This window comes from Pyrus communis, chromosome 14 (genome assembly GCF_963583255.1).
Source record: "Pyrus communis chromosome 14, drPyrComm1.1, whole genome shotgun sequence".
NCBI lineage: Eukaryota > Viridiplantae > Streptophyta > Magnoliopsida > Rosales > Rosaceae > Pyrus > Pyrus communis.
In genome coordinates this window covers 7,966,911-7,985,597 of record NC_084816.1, presented here as the reverse complement: position 1 = coordinate 7,985,597, position 18,687 = coordinate 7,966,911, and the positions used below count along the sequence as shown (strand labels likewise).

General features: G+C 36.6%; 2 protein-coding genes across 3 annotated transcripts; one reads left to right on the top strand and one right to left on the bottom strand.

Moving 5' to 3' along the window:
• Window positions 1-2,851: 2,851 nt before the first annotated feature.
• On the top strand, window positions 2,852-8,825 carry LOC137714904 (isovaleryl-CoA dehydrogenase, mitochondrial). Its single transcript, XM_068454060.1, has 14 exons — window positions 2,852-3,163; window positions 3,764-3,905; window positions 4,595-4,719; window positions 4,819-4,863; window positions 5,403-5,451; window positions 5,565-5,674; window positions 6,328-6,404; window positions 6,666-6,716; window positions 6,823-6,887; window positions 7,486-7,640; window positions 7,731-7,771; window positions 7,876-7,930; window positions 8,055-8,111; window positions 8,374-8,825. The coding sequence occupies exons 1-14, from the start codon at window positions 3,056-3,058 to the stop codon at window positions 8,518-8,520; spliced, it is 1,227 nt and encodes a 408-aa protein (XP_068310161.1). The 5' UTR covers window positions 2,852-3,055; the 3' UTR covers window positions 8,521-8,825.
• A 125-nt stretch (window positions 8,826-8,950) lies between these two features.
• Window positions 8,951-14,175, bottom strand: LOC137714902 (auxin response factor 4-like). 2 transcript variants are annotated; one of them, XM_068454058.1, is made up of 12 exons: window positions 13,300-14,175; window positions 13,155-13,211; window positions 12,796-12,978; window positions 12,619-12,703; window positions 12,452-12,542; window positions 11,788-11,952; window positions 11,313-11,432; window positions 11,150-11,225; window positions 10,662-10,824; window positions 9,840-10,585; window positions 9,563-9,753; window positions 8,951-9,415 (listed from the first exon to the last, which is right to left on the bottom strand). In XM_068454058.1, the coding sequence occupies exons 1-12, from the start codon at window positions 13,636-13,638 to the stop codon at window positions 9,232-9,234; spliced, it is 2,400 nt and encodes a 799-aa protein (XP_068310159.1). In that variant the 5' UTR covers window positions 13,639-14,175; the 3' UTR covers window positions 8,951-9,231. The 2 variants fall into 2 exon arrangements, with proteins under 2 accessions (XP_068310159.1, XP_068310160.1); XM_068454059.1 differs by having other exon boundaries at window positions 11,150-11,219.
• Window positions 14,176-18,687: the final 4,512 nt, after the last annotated feature.

Sequence of the window (18,687 nt, the reverse complement as noted above, 5' to 3'; positions counted from 1 at the left end):
TTACCTTTCCGCAGAAGGTGAAGATGTTTACTTGGTTGTTAATTAAAGGAAGATAATAAATGAGAAAACGCCTTAATAGATTTGTTCAAGATTTAAATAGTAAGTGTCCCTTGTGTGGCATGGCAGAAGAAGATCAAAACAACAGTTCCAATAAGATTTCATTCTTGAACAAAAATCTATTTTTTTGATTTATTTCATCTATTCCATGACCGGAACATGAGGGAATACAATCTTCCTTAACTACAATTATGCTAAGGATGTTTGGAGCTTAGCTCCATACGATCCCTAAAATGCAAACCTCAAGTTCAAGTGTTGATATCTTGGATTGGCTAGAATCGATGCCAAGCTCTAAGGCTACTAAGGTCATCTCCAATCGAAGGGGCTATGTTTAGCCTTTTTCCAGATTATAGCCCTACAAAAAATTATTTTTTAATAAATAGTGCTACGTCATATTTATATACCATCTCCAATTGAAGGGGCTATTTTTTAGCCCCCTCAATAATTTATTATTTTAAGTTTGTTCTTTAATTTTATTGGTTAATTGAGTTAAACTACTATATTAAAATAAGATTTCCGAACATATTTTGAGTGACATTCGTTGCTAAATAAATAAGCTTCCAAACATATTTTGAATGCCACTTAAAAATGTGGCCATTTGAAAATTATTGAAAAAAATTAAAGGGAAGATTATTGGAATAGGTAATGAAAAAGAGTGTTTAAGGTAAATAAAATGTGAAGAATTAAAATAAAATGAGTTAAGATAGTATGGAAGCATGAAAAAGTTAGGAGACATGGTATTAAAATGTTTTAGGTATTTATAGGAAAAAAATTAGAAATTAAAATTTTCTTTTAATTTCGTCTTAAAAAAAATCCAGTTGGGCCTAACTGAAAAAGCTGGCTAGCTAAAGATGGCTAGCCCGCTGGCCATATGGCTGAATTTTCGTCTGATGGGTCCCAAGATTTTTTTGCTTAGACCTCTATCGGAGATGGATTTTGTGTCAAAAAGGGCTATTCTTTGGCCAATGATCCTATGACCAGCTCAGTTAAAGATGATCTAACTCTCTCCTCTTAGCACAACTCTTTTAATTTGTGGGCAACTTTGGAATGATAGAAAATTTGTTAATTTTCCAAGCTATTCGTCCGAACCCTGCTCATTCTATTACTCTCGTTGTTGTTGCAGATGTGAATTATTTCAACATCCATGTTAAGAATGTCAAGAAGGGGCATCAAGGGTGATAAATGTCAACCTATCATTGTTAGAGCGCTTTGAACCGAGGTGAAACTACTATCTCAGTGGTAATTAAGGGAAGCACTTAAATGTGCGAGATAAAAGGCCTTCTTCGGATTTTTGTGCATGGTGATTCAAAACTGGTTATCCATGTGGTTCAAGGACTTTGTGGTGTTCCTTGGAGACTTAGACAGATCATTGAGGACATTCGTTGGTTGACATCTTCCTTCTCATTGGTCAAATGGGCTCGTATCTTCAGGGAAGCAAACTTTGTAGCAGATGCCATTGTGAGTGCATATCTTTCTTTCCAAAATACGCATATTTGGGATACATGTATTCCTGATGTGGCCTACAGTGCTTTTCTTTTCGATGGTATTGGTATTTGGTTGTATGATATGCTTTTCTCTTTAAAGGGTAAATTACACTTTCATACCTCAGGTTTGAGGTCTATTTCAATTCCTTACAACATCTTCAAAACATTTCACTTTCATACCTTAAGTACTGTTTTATTTCAAAATAATACCTCCGTTACATTTTCCATCCATTGATCCGTTAAGTGCTGACGTGGCTACCACATATATGCCACGTGGCTGCCAAATGTCTGCCACGTGGCAAAAAAAATGATTTTTTAATTTCTTTTTAAAAGACCTGAATTTTCTCAAAAATAAATAAATAAATTTGCACCCCTACTTCCCTAAACCTACAAGAAGAAGAAGAAGGAGTAGAAGAGGAAAAAAAATAGTGCTTGAACCTGCCTTCCCCCTTCCCCCACCCGGGCGCCACCCGCCTCCCCCCACCCGGGCGCCACCCGCCTCCCCCCCCCCAAAAAAAAACACTTTGGAGGTGGGTGATGGGGATTTTTGGGAAGGGGAATGAGGGATGGAAGAAAGGGGTGGCTCGGGTGGGATTTTGGGGTGGGTGATGATGGATGAGAGAAGGGATGGGGAAGATGATTTTTGGGGTTTTTTTTTTTTCCTCCTCCTCTTCTTCTTCTAGGTTGTAGGTTTTTGGGGGTGGGTAGGGATGGATTTCAAATAATTTTTTTTTTAAGAAAATTCAGGTTTTTTTAAAAGAAATTAAATATATTTTTTTTGTCACGTGGCAGACATTTGGCAGCCACATGACATATATGTGGTAGCCACGTCAGCACTTAACGGATCAATGGATGAAAAATGTAACAGAGGTATTATTTTGAAATAAAATAATACTTAAGGTATGAAAGTGAAATGTTTTGAAGATGTTGTAAGGAATTGAAATAGTCCCCAAACCTGAGGTATGAAAGTGTAATTTACCCCTTTTTAAATGAATTTTTTATTTATATTATAAAATTGGAAAATGTTATTGACACTCCAAAAATCTCATTCTACACTCCTTACAAGTGTATTTTTCTTTTCAAATATAAAAAGTTTGAAATGTAGAATGAAATATTTCGAGTGCTAATAACATTTCTCATAAAATTTTTCAGATTATTTTGATGGAATTTATAAATTATAATCTTATCCGATTCAATTTCTAAATTTAAAAAAATTGAAAACTTTCCTTCTCAAACGCAGATAAGGAAGCCAGCATGGTTTCATGGATCAACAATGACATGGTATGGTCTCCGTATCCGTCTTGTTAACGCATCGTCAACCCCCACCACACGTAATTACGAATTGATTGAGTACTTAATTACGGAAATGACACCCGTGCAGCTCCCATTTTAGCATTTAGCATCCATTGCCGCTCTGCACGCCATCTTCTTCTTCCTTCTTCTTCTCTGAAACTCTCTCTCTCCTCCTATCTCTCTCTCTTTCTCTCTCTGTCTAAAAAAAGGAACCAGTGAATATGCAAAGGCTATTTGCTGCGAGGTCTACATGCGCTGCGATTGTCAGAAATCAGAGAAAGTTTGCTTCTTTTTCTACCGCCTTACTTTTCGATGATACTCAGATTCAGGTCCTTCTCTCTCTCTCTCTCTCTCTCTATATATATATGTATGAATTAAAATTCACGAGTAGAAGTTATAAATATTGGATTAAACTATATGTGTTGATTGCACTTCTCTGCGAAAACTTTCAAGAGCAATCTCGAAATCTCCGTTCAGTGATGGAAGTGCTAATATAGCAGACGACTGAAGTGATTTCTGTGGAAAATAGTAAGAAGTTGTTTCTTTGAAACGGTCAATTTAGCAGGTGGAGAGTAAAAATTAGATTGCTCCGAGATAAAAATACGAGCCCATTTGAAAATTCATGTATTCAGTAGTGTTCTTTTGACCTCTGTCAATTCTCTCTCTAGGAACATTGGATTGAAGTATTTATGTTGATTGCATTTCTGGGTAAATTTTTAGAAAGGAAGTGCTGATTCAGCCAGACGATTGAAGTAAAATTGTAGTAACAGTGAAAAGTTTTCGTCTGTTTCGATTGGAGTGGTCAATTTAGCAGGAGAAGAGTACAATTAGAGGGGTCCCAGAGTACAATTTATATGTTGTTCAGCTCTGTGTGACTCCGTGAATTAACTGTCTTTCTTTTTCTTTTTGTTGGTTTGTTATGAATGCAGTTTAAAGAAAGTGTTGCTCAGTTTGCACAAGAAAACATCGCCCCTCATGCGTCGAAAATAGACCACACAAATTATTTACCTCAGGAGGTCAACTTATGGAAACTCATGGGGGATTTTAATCTTCATGGAATTACTGCACCAGGTAGAGTTTTCATCATACAGACAAGAGCTCTACTTATTACTTAGTTTAAATTCTATTGGAGATTTTGACTGTCTTATCCTTTCAAAGTTTATTCTAATTAGTGTTTGTGTAGAGAGGCATGTTTTTAGTGTGAATGTGATGATGCTGTGTGCTTGTACCTTTATCTTTATTCTCTGAAGCTTTCCTTTCCTTCTTTGTTGTTTTAATTGAAAACATATATCAAGGATGAATTTTTCTTTGGGCGTGCTTCTACCCACGACATTTTTGGTTTTCCGATGTATAGGGCCATGAGGTCTTTATATTAACTTGTAGTGTAGGATTCCGTGAGATAGCAAATTGCTGTAGGATGCCGTGTTATTTAACACAAAAGTTTTCATGTCTTTTTTGTTGGTACTAAGTGACTTAATATTCATTCACAAACTGTAGTAGGATCATGAGAATTTTCATTCATCGGTTTGGTAGGATGGGTAAAAATTAATGGGAATAATGAAGAGAAGGGAAAAGATATCAATGCTCTATTGATCTTATTGGTTGGTAGAAGGAAGTTATCAAGTAATGAAATGGTTAGATTGATTTATTAAGAATCTTTGGATTGTCATTTCTTTCCTTCTTCAATCGTATTTATGCATTTTCATTCAATATACTGCAGATTCATGAATTTAGAAATTTGACTATGGGTTGTCTTGTAGAGGAATATGGAGGGCTTGGTCTTGGTTACTTGTATCACTGTATAGCTATGGAAGAAATAAGCCGTGCTTCAGGGTCTGTTGGCCTCTCATATGGTGCCCATTCTAACCTGTGCATCAATCAATTGGTAAACAAAAGACTGTGTGCATTTGTGATAACATGTGCTTGTATCTCGTAAGTTTTTACTCTACCATTTAATTCATTTGTTGTTTGTTTGTTTTGGTAGGTGAGGCATGGAAACCCTACTCAGAAACAGAAGTATTTGCCAAAGGTTCCATTTTCATTTGATTAAATATTTATGTATGCGTAGTGTAATGTAGCATAGTATTTACAGTTTTCAGATATGCTTAATTATAGATGACGAGTTCTATCTACCCACAATGTTCAGTGCAATCATTAGTTTGTAAAGCATTTCGACATCTTTTTACACCGTAAACTGATTTTTTTATTTTTATAAAATTTTGCCTCACATGTTATTGCTCACTGTTTTGGTTGGCACCACACATTCAAACACTAATTTTATTCACCCGGCATGATATGATTAAGGATTATTCGGTTTTGAACTTTTGAGTCATTTATCCACAGTTTTTGTGCGGGTAAAGCAGTGTATACTAATTAAATATTGATCAGAAAACTTCCTGGGTAGCTTGATATCCTTCTTCTTTCCTCACTTATTTTCAGACCAATACAAGTGGTCATTAGTCATGTCGCATGAAACTGTCTTTCCTCTGTTCTAGGTTATTTCTTAATATTGTTAATTTTCAATTTCTTCTATTCCTTTTGACTAAAAAATTCTAATTATTTATGTAGCTTATCAGTGGAGAGCATATAGGGGCTCTTGCAATGAGTGAACCCAATGGTAACTTATGCGTACTATGTGTACTACTCCACACGTTTCATCTTGTATTTACTTTCTGTGTATAATCTAGGTTTCCTTAAGTTGATTAGGCTGACCCCCTCTCTCTCTTCCAGCTGGTTCTGACGTTGTTAGCATGAAATGCAAGGCTGATCGAGTAGATGGGGGTTATGTCTTAAACGGGAACAAGATGTGGTGCACCAATGGCCCAGTTGCTCAAACATTGGTATGTTTGTTAGAATCTCTTTCTTTTAGCTATTACTGGCTATTGTCACCACTCTATGTGAAATTCAGTCAAGCAACATTACGCTATACCTTTGTTAGGTAGCATGTGCTTCCAACATCATTTTTCATGAATGCTAGAGATTGAGAATTTTCTAGAGCTTTATTTAGGATTAGGAACTTTTAAAGTAGGGAAATGCACAAGATGATGCTGTATGCTGCAATCTCTTGATGATCATTAACATACCACGCATGCTCCCAAGATTTGTGTGTCATCATTGAACTGCAGAAGACATGGACCTTCATTGCCTAAGATGCTATTGCCAATGCCATACATGTGAAGGGTTAAGTTTTATCACATACGATTGCTAAGAGATGAAGCTGTCAATGGCATATATTCTATAGCATATCACCTTATAATTGTTAACATTTTATATGGGGCCCACTTCATTAGGAGTCATCGTTTAGTGTGTTGCTATTAGTATGGAATCTTCAATGCAGTTTCTGCACCATACCCACTTTAATGGTACTAAATTTACATTTCTATATTTAGTATAATCTCATTGTAAAGTTCATACATATAAAACCTTTAGATATATGTATGTGTGTACATATGAATTTATCATATCGTTTAACTGATATTTAGAGTTCCATCAGGTTATTTATGCAAAAACAGACATTGCAGCGGGCTCAAAGGGAATCACAGCATTCATCATTGAGAAAGGAACACCCGGGTACGTTCACACAGCTATATTCTGGTCGAAACCAGATGTACATACGCATAAGCTAGTAATAATAAAGAGCCCTCTAAATTTATATAGAGTTAAGAGTGTTCCACCTGCTTTCTAATGCGACACCAATCTCCCAAAATAGGTAGGACACAGGAGAATAAAATGATTCCTGCTTGTAATTACATAAAATCAAAGTATTCTAACAAAGTGCAATCGGAATATTATGAAATCTCTCTTTTTATGAAGTTATTTATGCCCGTGCAGATTCAGTACCGCCCAGAAATTAGACAAACTTGGCATGCGAGGAAGTGATACGTACGTTGGCAATGCTTTAAGTGAAATTATCTGTATCTGGAGTCCATTCTCTCTTCTTTTGCTCTTTTTTCTACTAAATTACTAATAGTGGCAATGCTCTGAGCAGATGTGAACTTGTCTTTGAGAACTGCTTTGTTCCAGAAGAAAATGTTCTCGGGCAGGAAGGAAAAGGTGTAGTGATGCTTTTATTACAACTTTGTTATTGGAAGGAAAGATCATTTGGATTGGTTGCATGCTAAAATTCGCAGCAAGAATTGATATGTTAGTTATAACCTGATTCCTCATTTGTCGTATGGCTTCTGAGCTGCTGTTTAGTATTAGGGTGATCAAAATTTACCATTAGCAAAGACTTTCACCATGGGACTTATTCCTGTATTGCTGGAACTGCTCAACCAGACTTGTTCTGGTAATATATGATGCCAACAGTTTTGTTGCGCCACTGACCTCCCAGATTATCACCTAAAGCAAATAGACGACTTTATGCTTGTAGTTTGAATGATAAGTTGATTACTCTTTAATTCTTGGGAAAAATGGTCTGTAGACGAGAAATTAATTGGATCCCATGACAACTCTTGTTGAATGTAGATACGGTTGATATTGGAATAAGAAGTAGCATCTTTAGCTTGTCAATTATTATCATTTATCCTAAACACATAGGTGTTGGTAGAATGAGTGTGTGATGCTGTAGTGATTATGCTTCAGCTGTGGAGAAAAATTCTGCTTCCATCATATCACTTTACCAGAACATTGTTATTGCCCTTTCTTTCAGGTGTCTATGTCATGATGTCAGGGCTGGATCTAGAGAGGCTTGTTTTAGCAGGTGGGCCCCTGGGTATTATGCAGGCATGTATGGATGCTGTCCTTCCTTATGTTCGACAGCGAGAGCAGTTTGGCCGACCCATTGGAGAATTTCAGCTTATACAGGTTTTTTGTTGTATTTCACAACTAGTCTTACTGTTTTCTAGCATTGTATCTGAATTATACCCTTTATGCGTTAACGGCTTTCAATTCCAGGGGAAACTTGCTGACATGTATACCTCTTTGCAATCATCAAGGTAACGGATTTGTATTATTTCTTGGACTGCCTTTTCTTTCTTCTAATATTCAAATGGTAACAGAGTTATCCATCTCTTTCTTCCTCTCTCCCCTTCGTTTTCAGGTCCTACGTGTATTCTGTCGCAAGGGAGTGTGACAATGGAAAAATTGACCCTAAGGTGCTGTTGGTGTTTCTGAATTCTTTTTTCACTTTAGTTTGTGATCTTACAAGTTCGTCTTTGCATTTGGAAAAAAACGATTTGGCTTAGGCAAACAATAACTCTTCTAGGTATGAATTTTCAGGATTGTGCTGGAGTTATACTATGTACGGCTGAAAGAGCCACGCAGGTTGCTTTGCAGGTAAAAGATTCTGCACAAATTCCATTTGATCTCTTACTTGTGCAGATGTATAATTTTTCTACTCAAACATAAACCTCATTCAGGCCAATCAATATAGTCCTAGCTTGGCCAGACGAATAGTATTCTACATATTGCTCGAATGCCCATAACAAAGTTGATAATTTTCGTTGCCATGATTTTTTCCAAGAGTTTATCATAACTAGAACCGGGATCTGTAGAACAAGTCAGAGCTGCTCTGAACAAATCTATTTGAACGTTGCAGGCTATACAATGCTTAGGTGGTAATGGTTATGTAAATGAGTACCCAACTGGGCGTCTCCTTCGAGATGCCAAACTGTATGAGATTGGAGCTGGGACTAGTGAGATCAGAAGGATGATAATTGGCCGTGCGCTATATAAAGATCAGTGAGAGATGATGCACGTGTTCAATTTCTGAGCTGAAATATTTGCAGCTCTTGAGTACTGCATTCAAGATACTCCAGATGTTGCAGTCAGTCATTTGAGTTTCCTTCACTCACAGATTACAGAATACAGAAGCACCAAGGTTCGTAGTTGCTGGTGTATCCATGATCAGTAAACAAATGGCCAACCGATTGATCTTACTTGGTCGTTCATTGTTTTAGTAACTGATGCATCCATGATCAGAAAACGCGAATCAAGTTTTCTTCAGGTAATAAAAACAGTAAAAGTTTGGAAATTTGATTTGCTTTTTCACTTTGCTGTAAAACCATGTTCATCGTCTTTACCCATGGTAGCAATGAGGTTCAGCAGTCGTAGAATTCAGAGTTCGTTTCATCTCTGTAAGGCAGCATGATCTATAAGTTGGAAACCTAGAGAAAAAAATTAACAGCACACATCCAACAATTTATACTCATAAAATGTCACAGTGCTACGTAATCAAATGTCAACCGGAAAGAGGTTGATCCCCGAAGGCCAAACGTGTTTCAACCGGAAAGAGGTCGATCGCTCGAAGGCCGTAGGTGTATCGTTTTCAAGACTAAGATAACCGGAATTACACAACCAAAGCCTCGGAACTCCATACAATACATAATTAGGTTCTGGTGCATATGCAGACTTAAGATTACAACAACACAATAACAACACTGAATTTTATTCATGTTTAGACCCGGATTACTGTTGGGGAAGAATCCGGCTGGCTCACGGATGAGGACTTTGACACTTCAAGCATGACCGGCGCTTGTTCCAAACTGCTTTGAGTATCATCGCTGATCATTCCAATGGTCATCTTCTCCACTTCTTCCTGGGTATATATATGGATTTTGGAGACCACATTGCAAAACTCGCTGCATCAAGAACCCATCATTTCCGAAAGGTCATATACAAAAAGTATAAATATGGACTGCTCAGAAACACAGATTAGTTAAGATGCATGAGTTTATCGTGCAAAAGAACTAGGTACGGAAATTTTTTTACTTCAGAGAGAGACTTACTGCCATGGGTCATCCCCAACAACCATCACATCGTTCTCGCTATCAGTGTACAAGATCCGCCATCCTTTATCAGAATCTCGAAGAAGGCCTTCCATGCCAAATAGCCGCTCCAGTTCAGTCAGAAGGTCCCCATAGCCATTCAGTTTTGCAAGATCAATGGCTCTTCCCACTAAGCTGCCTTGCTTGTGAACCTTCACTCAATATATGTAACATCAGTTGGCAAAGATGTCCGAGGCATGGCAAGTTACAGTCCAACCTGAGGGCTACTATAGCTTACCTTTGTACAACTCCGCTTACTGGAACTCTGAGAGTTTGGAGAGGGATTTTCCCCAGTCAAGGAAAAACCGAAAAGTTTACACCCAGTTACAGTCCCGTTATAGCCTTCATCATTTGGATTTCTTGGATTTGGTACTAAAGCGGGAAGTGCAGAAGTACTCTCCTGTGTCTTATGCTCACTAGGTTTATTTGGCAGTCCAACTTCATTTCTTGTAACTCCCATCTGCATAGAATATGGGTTGATTTGCATATTCTCTCTGGTTAAGTTAGTAGCATTAGAGCACATCGTGGGTTCTTGGCCGGCTCTGTGAACGTCACCATAAGGAAAGTACATATTTGGAAGGGATTCAGAAACTAGAGAGAAATGATTTGGTTTGGGCGGTTGATAAACGTTGAAAGGCATGCAACCAATGTTGGATTCCCAATCACCTAGGGTGAAATTTGCTTTTCCTGTCAACGATCTCAACGGGCATATTTCTTGACCTTGCAAGACTTTTGGAAATCTATCAGATTCCGCAAATCCTGTGTAAGAGGTGTGGCGAGCCCTCATACGCTCATCAATAGTAACCTTCTGTGTTGCATTTGATGCAAGACTTAGATGTGCCGGGGCATGCATCTCAAAATCTTGCGAGCGGTTTACAGTATCACACCCATAGAGGGGTGATATGAAACCTATATTTTCTTGACCTTGCAAGACCTTAGAGGATTTAACTGATTCCTCAAAGTTCTTAAACCCAGCCCCTCCAGCTGCAAGAAAATTCACTTATTGAGGACAAATAAGTAATGTGAAATATGCTCGCAACGTTATTGTGGAGTATCGTACCAGTGATGGAGTGGATGGGTTGGGTTCCCTGCAGACTTGTCCGCAGTTTCTTCAGTCTTGGAGAAGACTGAATGTTCATAGGTGGGAGAGAAGCAGAAGGATCAACCTCCCATGGCGAGACTCGTTCTTGATGATCATTTCCTATATCTTCATCCCATCTAACCTGGTAAGCGTAAAAATAAAGGTGTAAATATCAGAATTTCTGCAATACCGCAGTAATAGAAATATAGTTTGTGAAGTTGTCAATTCTTTACACAAAGTGCAAATGCAGTGCATGCATAAATACATTTCAATGAATCAGCAGTGCCAATTGATACATCCTGCACAAGTACTATAAATGAAAGATAATGTAAGGTACCGATTCAATGATAGCACCAAATAATGCAAATCACGAAATTAAAATACAATGACGGGAACAATTTATGAATAACGTTTGGCACACAGTTCATTATGGATCTTATGAAAGGAAAATAAAATACGAAGCATACCATCAAGCATCTCCATTTTGAGTTTGGCCATCGAAACGGATCCAAGTCGGTGATACCTGTCACTACACCACTACACCTACAAGAAACCAAAATCTGTATTGTCCAAAAGAAAGTCTAACAAGGAATACAGGCTGGCTATGCCGTTGAATCAACTTATAAATACCTTCTTTCAGGTGAATCATCCCTATCGAATCTCATTTTGAATCTTGTCCCGGAGGTCACTGGATTAGCGATGCTTCTGACATATTTTTGGTAGGGAATGACAAACTCTGAATGGCTTGCTCTGCATCACAGAAATTTAAACGATTTAGAAAGATTCTGCCAATGCCTAGGAAAATGCATAAGCCGGTCCATGCATGTTTACGAATCTTAGCGAAAGAAATATCTGTTTTTGTTTTTGTAAGAACAACTTTGATTAAAGGTTAAAAAAAAAAAGTTTGATTGATAGATGATTTGAGCAAATGAAAAGAGGGGTCACTGCCATTAAGCATACAATGAATGAAAGTAACCATACCCATCTAAAGAAAGAATAATACTTAAAGAACCGCATGCACAAAATACAGGACGAACAACTTGGTAGATTCTGAAGTAAAAAATACACATCACATGATAATATTTCCAAAGGGCCCTTGTACTACCTTGGACTGTAGAATACATGAAACATGCTCTTGGTGGATATTGCATTAGCCACGAGAGAAAGAACACTGGGATAAGTATTCTGTTTTCCTACAATTGAATCAGGAAGACAATTTCTTGGTCGAACAGCTTTTCTAATTCCCAACCTTAGCTCTCCGTTTTCACCCCTACAAAGACCATTGTAAATCGTTTTAATTATCGAGGTTAGCAGACAATGAAAAAGTCACGGAAATTTTTAGCTCCACATAGAAGTCAAATTATTCTTGTTCCAAAGACATAATATTTTTTCATGATAGCATACATATATAACTTTATATTGTATCATGTGTGAGAACCTATTTTCGCCTTTGAACGTAAAGAAGTATTTGCATTTCAACAAAAAGAGATTCTGATAAACAGAAGCATACATGTATATAATCAATCAAGTACTATACGGCAAATCAACACTTTTACGATTCCTAGTAATGTTTAATAGCTTCTTGACAAAGAGATCTCCGAAAAGAGGAAAAAATAGGCATTAACGTAATTCATATAAAAGGCCTATATTTTGGCCACTTCTCGCCTTTTAAAAGATCAAAGGAGCCTTCCAATTGGTAAACAAACAAATTTGAATGATTACTAAGCCATGCTCAGTTGCCACAAAAATAGTCACTTAATTGCAGTTACCTCAAAAATAGCACAGCATCACCCGATACAAGATTCTTTTGGCTTATAAATATACTCCATCCGGTAGTGAGCAAATGTCGCCTTGGCTGACCTGATGAGCAGAACTCATAGAATTGTATCAATTTAATCCTCAGTGAAACTACACAAAGGAATTACAAATAGTTTACCTCTATAAATATGCCGAAACCTCCACTCCACCCCATGAAGGTCCTTTGCAACAAGCTCTTGAGAGGGCCTCTGCTGCTTATAGTCCTACCAAAAAAATAAACAAAATCTATTAAAAGTTACAAAAGCTAAAAGCTCGTCTACGAAGACCAGATAAAAATAAAAGCATTGATTCATACCAAAGGAGGGAAACAGTCTTCAGCAGCTCTGCGAGGAACAGAGAACCCTCCGTGGGTACTGGTATCGGAAGCTGTAAGCGTTTTGCAGAACATGTGAGGGGTTGATTTTGTAGGTGATCCTCCATCCCCCTCATCCACTCCCAACTCTTCAAGCTCTTTCCCTTCCAAATTTGTTCCTACCAACTACAGAATTCCCACAATCCACATCCTAATTAGTAATTATAACCACAATAAATGGATGAAACTCAGCAGCCTGTACCATAAAACAGCATTCCAACACAAAGTGTACAACCATAAAAACTCAAGAATTCACATTGACCAATTCCACTCCAAATTTAAGTGTCAACAAAAAATCATACCTCAGGCTGAGGAAGCAAAGTGACATGTGTGTAGACCTCATCATTCTCCTTGTTAGCCTGTTAATTCAAGAAACAACAAATTAAATAACCACAACATATTTGGAAAAAAAATGGAAGTTTAAAATTTTATATGGAAGGTACTTACAAGCAGCTGGACATTGACAACCTTGCAGAAGATCTGAGGGTGGAGATCAAAGGTGGGCATCTCCATGGGAGAGAAAGGGGAGGAGGAGGCAACTTGCTCCAAGTGGCCTTGTGGGAAGTAGACAACCACATTCCCTTTCTTGGGGAGTGAGATGAGAGGGCCAGCACATGCATGCCAAAGCTCCAGATAAATTGAGGAAGCCACAGGAGCTGAGGATGAATTGGAAGAAGATGAAGAAGTTGAAGAGGACAAGCAATAAACACAAACACCACCACAATCCCCATTGCAATAAGCATTCTTCTCCACCTCACTCACTGCATGGTTCAGATCAATTTCCATGAATGCTCCCCAGAATTGCTCAGACAAAAAAAGTGCTTCCCAGATAAGCAGTTCCACCAGAAAATTTGACAAGAAAATGAGTAACTAAATGGGAAAGGTGAGGAGAATCAAGAAAGCAGAAATGGAAAGTTGGAAATGGGAAGGCGAAATTCAAATCAGTTCAAGGAATTTTGATGATTTAAAGGGAACCCACAAAGCCAAAAGAGGAGATGAACAGAAAAGAAGAAGAAAATCATGTTTGGTTTGGAGGAAATTTCAGCGAGTGAGGGAGAGAGAAAGGCAGAGAGAGAGAGAGAGAAAGAGAGGAAGAAGAAGAAGAAGAATAGGATTATCAAATGATAACAAGGAATTCAAAGTATGATTTCACTTCCTCCTCCCCCATTTGCAGGTAGTGAGAAGAGGGAGCAGAAGAAGCAGTAGACGTAGACAATTGCATACGAACACAGAAACAAAAGGCAAAAAAAGCCAATGCGGTGAAGCCTTTTTCGACTTCGACTGTTTAACAGGAGAGACGGAGAGAGAGAGAGAGAGAGAGAGAGAGAGAGCGAGCGAGAGTGTTGGTAATGTATTGTCTTAGCCTGTCCCCCCCACCCAACACAGTCTCTCTCTCTCTCTTCTTGCTCTCTGCTTTTGCACTGCCTTTGGCTTTATCTTTTTTTTTTTCCTTTTAATTAGTAATCCTCCCTTACTGAATGTGGGACGTGGGTGAGGCCCTCCACCAAAGACAAAAGGAAGGTTTTAGCAAGAAAATATATTGAAAAGACAAAAAGGGGGTTTCATCCATTTTCTATTTTCTTATATAAAATTCTTAAAAATGCAATAAAAATGCTTCGCGTTTTGTAACTTGAGAAACTATGCACACAAAAAGGGCATTAAAGAACATGAAGGCACTTTTTGACAATGAGCAGCACCGACTCCAAAGAGAAATTGACAAGGAACCAATTATGTCCATACCAACATGAAATTTGTGCTCAACACCATTAGCGAAACCATCAAAAATAGCGAAAGAAACAGTGAAGTAGACAAAAAAATACCTGATAACACACGAATACAAAACAAAATAATTAGCGGGAGATACTCACAAATAGCCCCACTAAGGAGGCACTTATAAACGGAAATACTAAAACAGGAAGAAAAAAAACTGCGACAATATATGAGAAGAGGAAGAAGAAAGGCTAGGAAAACTAGAGAAAGGCTGCTACCAACCCCAAGCCTAAACAAGGGACCGACGACTTTGAAGTTTTTAGACCTAGGGTTTTTGTATGAAAAGGAAAGCCCATATTAATTTGAAAAGCGGAAGCCACGTAAGCCAATATAGTCTGAAAACAAAGCAGCACGAACCGCCATTGTAGGAGAATCATGCCATACAAAAGTTGGAGAAGACAAGCCCATATTAGCAAAATTGTTTGCAACTGCATTGCCTTCGCAATATATGTGAGATGCATAGAAGGCCATCTCCCGAATGCGGTCTAAACAGATAGACCACTGCGTACAAAGAGACCAAAGGATCAAAATCAGTTGATTGGAGGGCAGAAATAACACTAAAAGAGTCACTTCCAGCCAAAGACAATGACAACCCCACTGGTATATGATATGCTACCTCTTTATGCTAATTTTTTAGTTTCTTCTTTTGTTTAGTTTTCAAATTGAATAAATCAAAGAAAACAAAATAACATAACATATGTAGAGAGAAAAAAGGGAGTTAAAAATTACTACCCTAATTTTGGGATAGGCATTCAACCATATGCATCTTGTGAGGTAAACAATGTGCATCTCGTTCAAGATGTTATGCTTGAAAATAAATGTATATTTGGTTGAATTTCATAGTTATCCGTTTATTTAAGGGGAAGAAAAAGTAAAAACGAACATTAGAAAGTAGTGTCATCTCAACTACATTAGCAACAGTTAATAAAATCAGTGAATGATGTAATTACGAAAAAACTTTGTCACTCAGACAAATATATTCTTCTCTGTAGAAATATGATTCATTGTATTAATTTGTGAAAAGTGTTAAATGTATATAGAATTACATAAACTTCTATTTAGGTAGGAATCCTACCTTACAAGGGAACTTACATTCTTATAATACATACAATAATTACAAGAATTTCAAACTAATTAATTCTACTCTAACATCCTCTCGTGCTGCTTCAATTCTATCTGAGAGATTCAGATGGAAGAACCCCTCTTGTTGTTGATGTTTTGCTTGGATCTCGAATAAGTGGTTTCGATAAAGTTGCTTACTGATTTCATTCATGCAACATATACAAGGTTCCTTAGAAAACTGAAAATTGTTATTCTGAACTTTACACATCTAATTATTTCATTTGAAGATACTTATCACATCTATCAAATAGCAAATTTACTTTTATTGTTTAGAAAAAGGAACCAAGTTGGTGGCGAAGCCACGACAGTTTATCCTTTCAAGGATTGAGAAGACTCACAAAAACATTTCAGCCTTTCTCTGACCACCATCAGGTAATTCACCAGCATCAAGAACCTAATTACTTATGATGATGGCATTATTGATTACAAACATCAATTATATTATTCCGCATGTTATAGTTTATCGTGCTCCAAATACAATCTTTTATAGTCTTCATTTTGATATTTCTTGAGAAGGATGCCCTCATGAATTTTCTTTGGAATTTATCTTTTCTTATGAAGAAAACTAAACAGATTACATAACATCCCCCAATCAAATCTATGGATGGTTTAAGAACTAAACAAGTACGTGCAACAATTAAAGACCAAAATTCTTGGTTCAAGTTAGGCAACGTTTTATTGCTAGCACCACTTAATCTTTAGAGTAACGAAGTAAAACTTACTCTCTTTTTTTAAGGTAAAATTGGATTTCATTCAACAGATATCAAACAACATCATAATGTCAAACGACATGTGATAAAAGAATGGCCTTTGAAGAAACCTTAATCGAGTAGGACTTACTCTTTTATTAAGTAAGCTACCTTACTGAATAACAAAAATTAAGGCTCAAAAATCTCCCTCGTTCTTAAAGTAAGCAAGTAAATGACTTAATTTGTTTGAAGTCACCCACACAAAACATAGGTTTTGAAAATGTTCATGCTAAATCAAATAGTGTTAAAAATAAAACTTAAATCATTTAGTTTACCTATATCACAAATTTAATGAAAACACAGACAATATTAAATAAAAATGTGTAAGAAAATGTGCAGTTATCACTTCTCATGCAAAAAGGAAAATGACTAATAACTAGAGTAAAAAAACCAAATAACCATGTCATTTGGCTTTTCTTTTCTTTTTTTTACAAAAGTTTTTTTTTGTCAGTACAAAAGTTTGTTTAAATTTTCCAAGAAAATTATCAAATTAAGTATGATAAATTACGGTTTGACCTCATGAACTATCATTCCAGTTGAAATTGACCCCCTAAACTTTTTTTTTTTATTTTTTTTAATTTTTAATTTTTATAAATTAACTCCCTGAACTATTTAAAATCAGTCAATTAACCCCTTGCCGTTAGATTGTAGAATCAATTCCGTCAAATTCAAGGGCAAATTAGTCATTTCAACATCAACTATTACTTGTCAACTATAACCACCAATAAAATTTTGACATATGGACACAAAATAATTCAAAAACATATAACATAATGAGAAAACATAAAAATACCAAACGTTTACATAACAGACAATCTCACATTGTCATTACTCATTACTTTGTTTTCACATGTCATAATTTCATTGGTAGTTATACTTGAGAAGCAAGAATTAATAAAGGAAAAACTAATTTTCCTTTGAATTTGATGAAACAGGGAATGAAATCTACCGACAAGATGTCAATTGACTGATTTCAATTAATTTACCAAAGAAATAGTTCATGGGTCAATTTCAACTAGAGTAATAGTTCAAGAGATCAAATGGCAGTTTACCCAATTAAGTATAGTGATCTTTTTCAATTATATAATTTAGTTGATGATAAAGCTATACTACTTGACTCCTTGCATGTAAGAAGCGTTTCTTTCTTACACGATGATGTGACATTATTTCGTCGAACAAAAGGTAATAATCAGAAATACTAAGAACATGCAGACGGTTAATTGTGAGGATCTTATATGTTATGATGACAATCGATTTGTTCGACCATTAATCAGTCTTCAAATTAAAAAAAAATAATTGTAAATATGATATTTTGATGATGATAAAAACAATGATTCAGATTATAATATTTATACAATAAAAAATATTACGTCATCATATAAAGAAGAACAAGTCATTAGAGGTATGGATTCTCCACATGCATGTGCATATACGCTTTATCTACAAATATCTAAAGGAAGAGAAAAGAAAGAAATAAAGATTAGATTTGATAAATTTTGTGTTAGAAAGTTTCTGATTATTACCTTTTGACCGAGTAGTGGTCTGGTGAGCTCCATATTTACGGTACTCATTTACTGGAGAAGATCATCAGTATGAATCTGATGATGATAATGATGAACGATGCAGATTGATCCACATGTTGTAATTTTCACTAAACGCCGCAATTTCTACCTCTTATCTTATTGAGAGAGATGAGAGGAGAGCGATCAATATGGTACAACATCCGCAGAGAGAGCATCGAGCATCCAAGCATGGGCTTAATTGGGACTTGAGTGTTGCCATGTTGGAGTCTACATAATTACTATACATTCGTATTTGGTATTGCTACGTATTACTGGTACGACTATGCGTGGCCCCGTATGTGTACATAATCACCATGCATGCACTTGAGTTTACCGCCTCAGTTCGCTGCATGAGAAGAAAGGGATGTAGAACAAATGACGGAGTTAACACGGAACAACACAAAACGCCGGCAAATTCAAAGTATTACAAATTTAGACTCCATGCTCATATTTGAGCCTTTAAAATACAATTTATGTTACTGTTTTGAGGATAGTCACGTCACCAAACTCACCTTTATAATGACATGTGTACTATTTATGTCAAAGTCTGTTGTTAAACTTTCTCCAAAAAAAAAAAAAAAAGTTTGTTGTTAAACTAGGAATTTTTAAGTTTTGATTGAAGTTTGTTTATT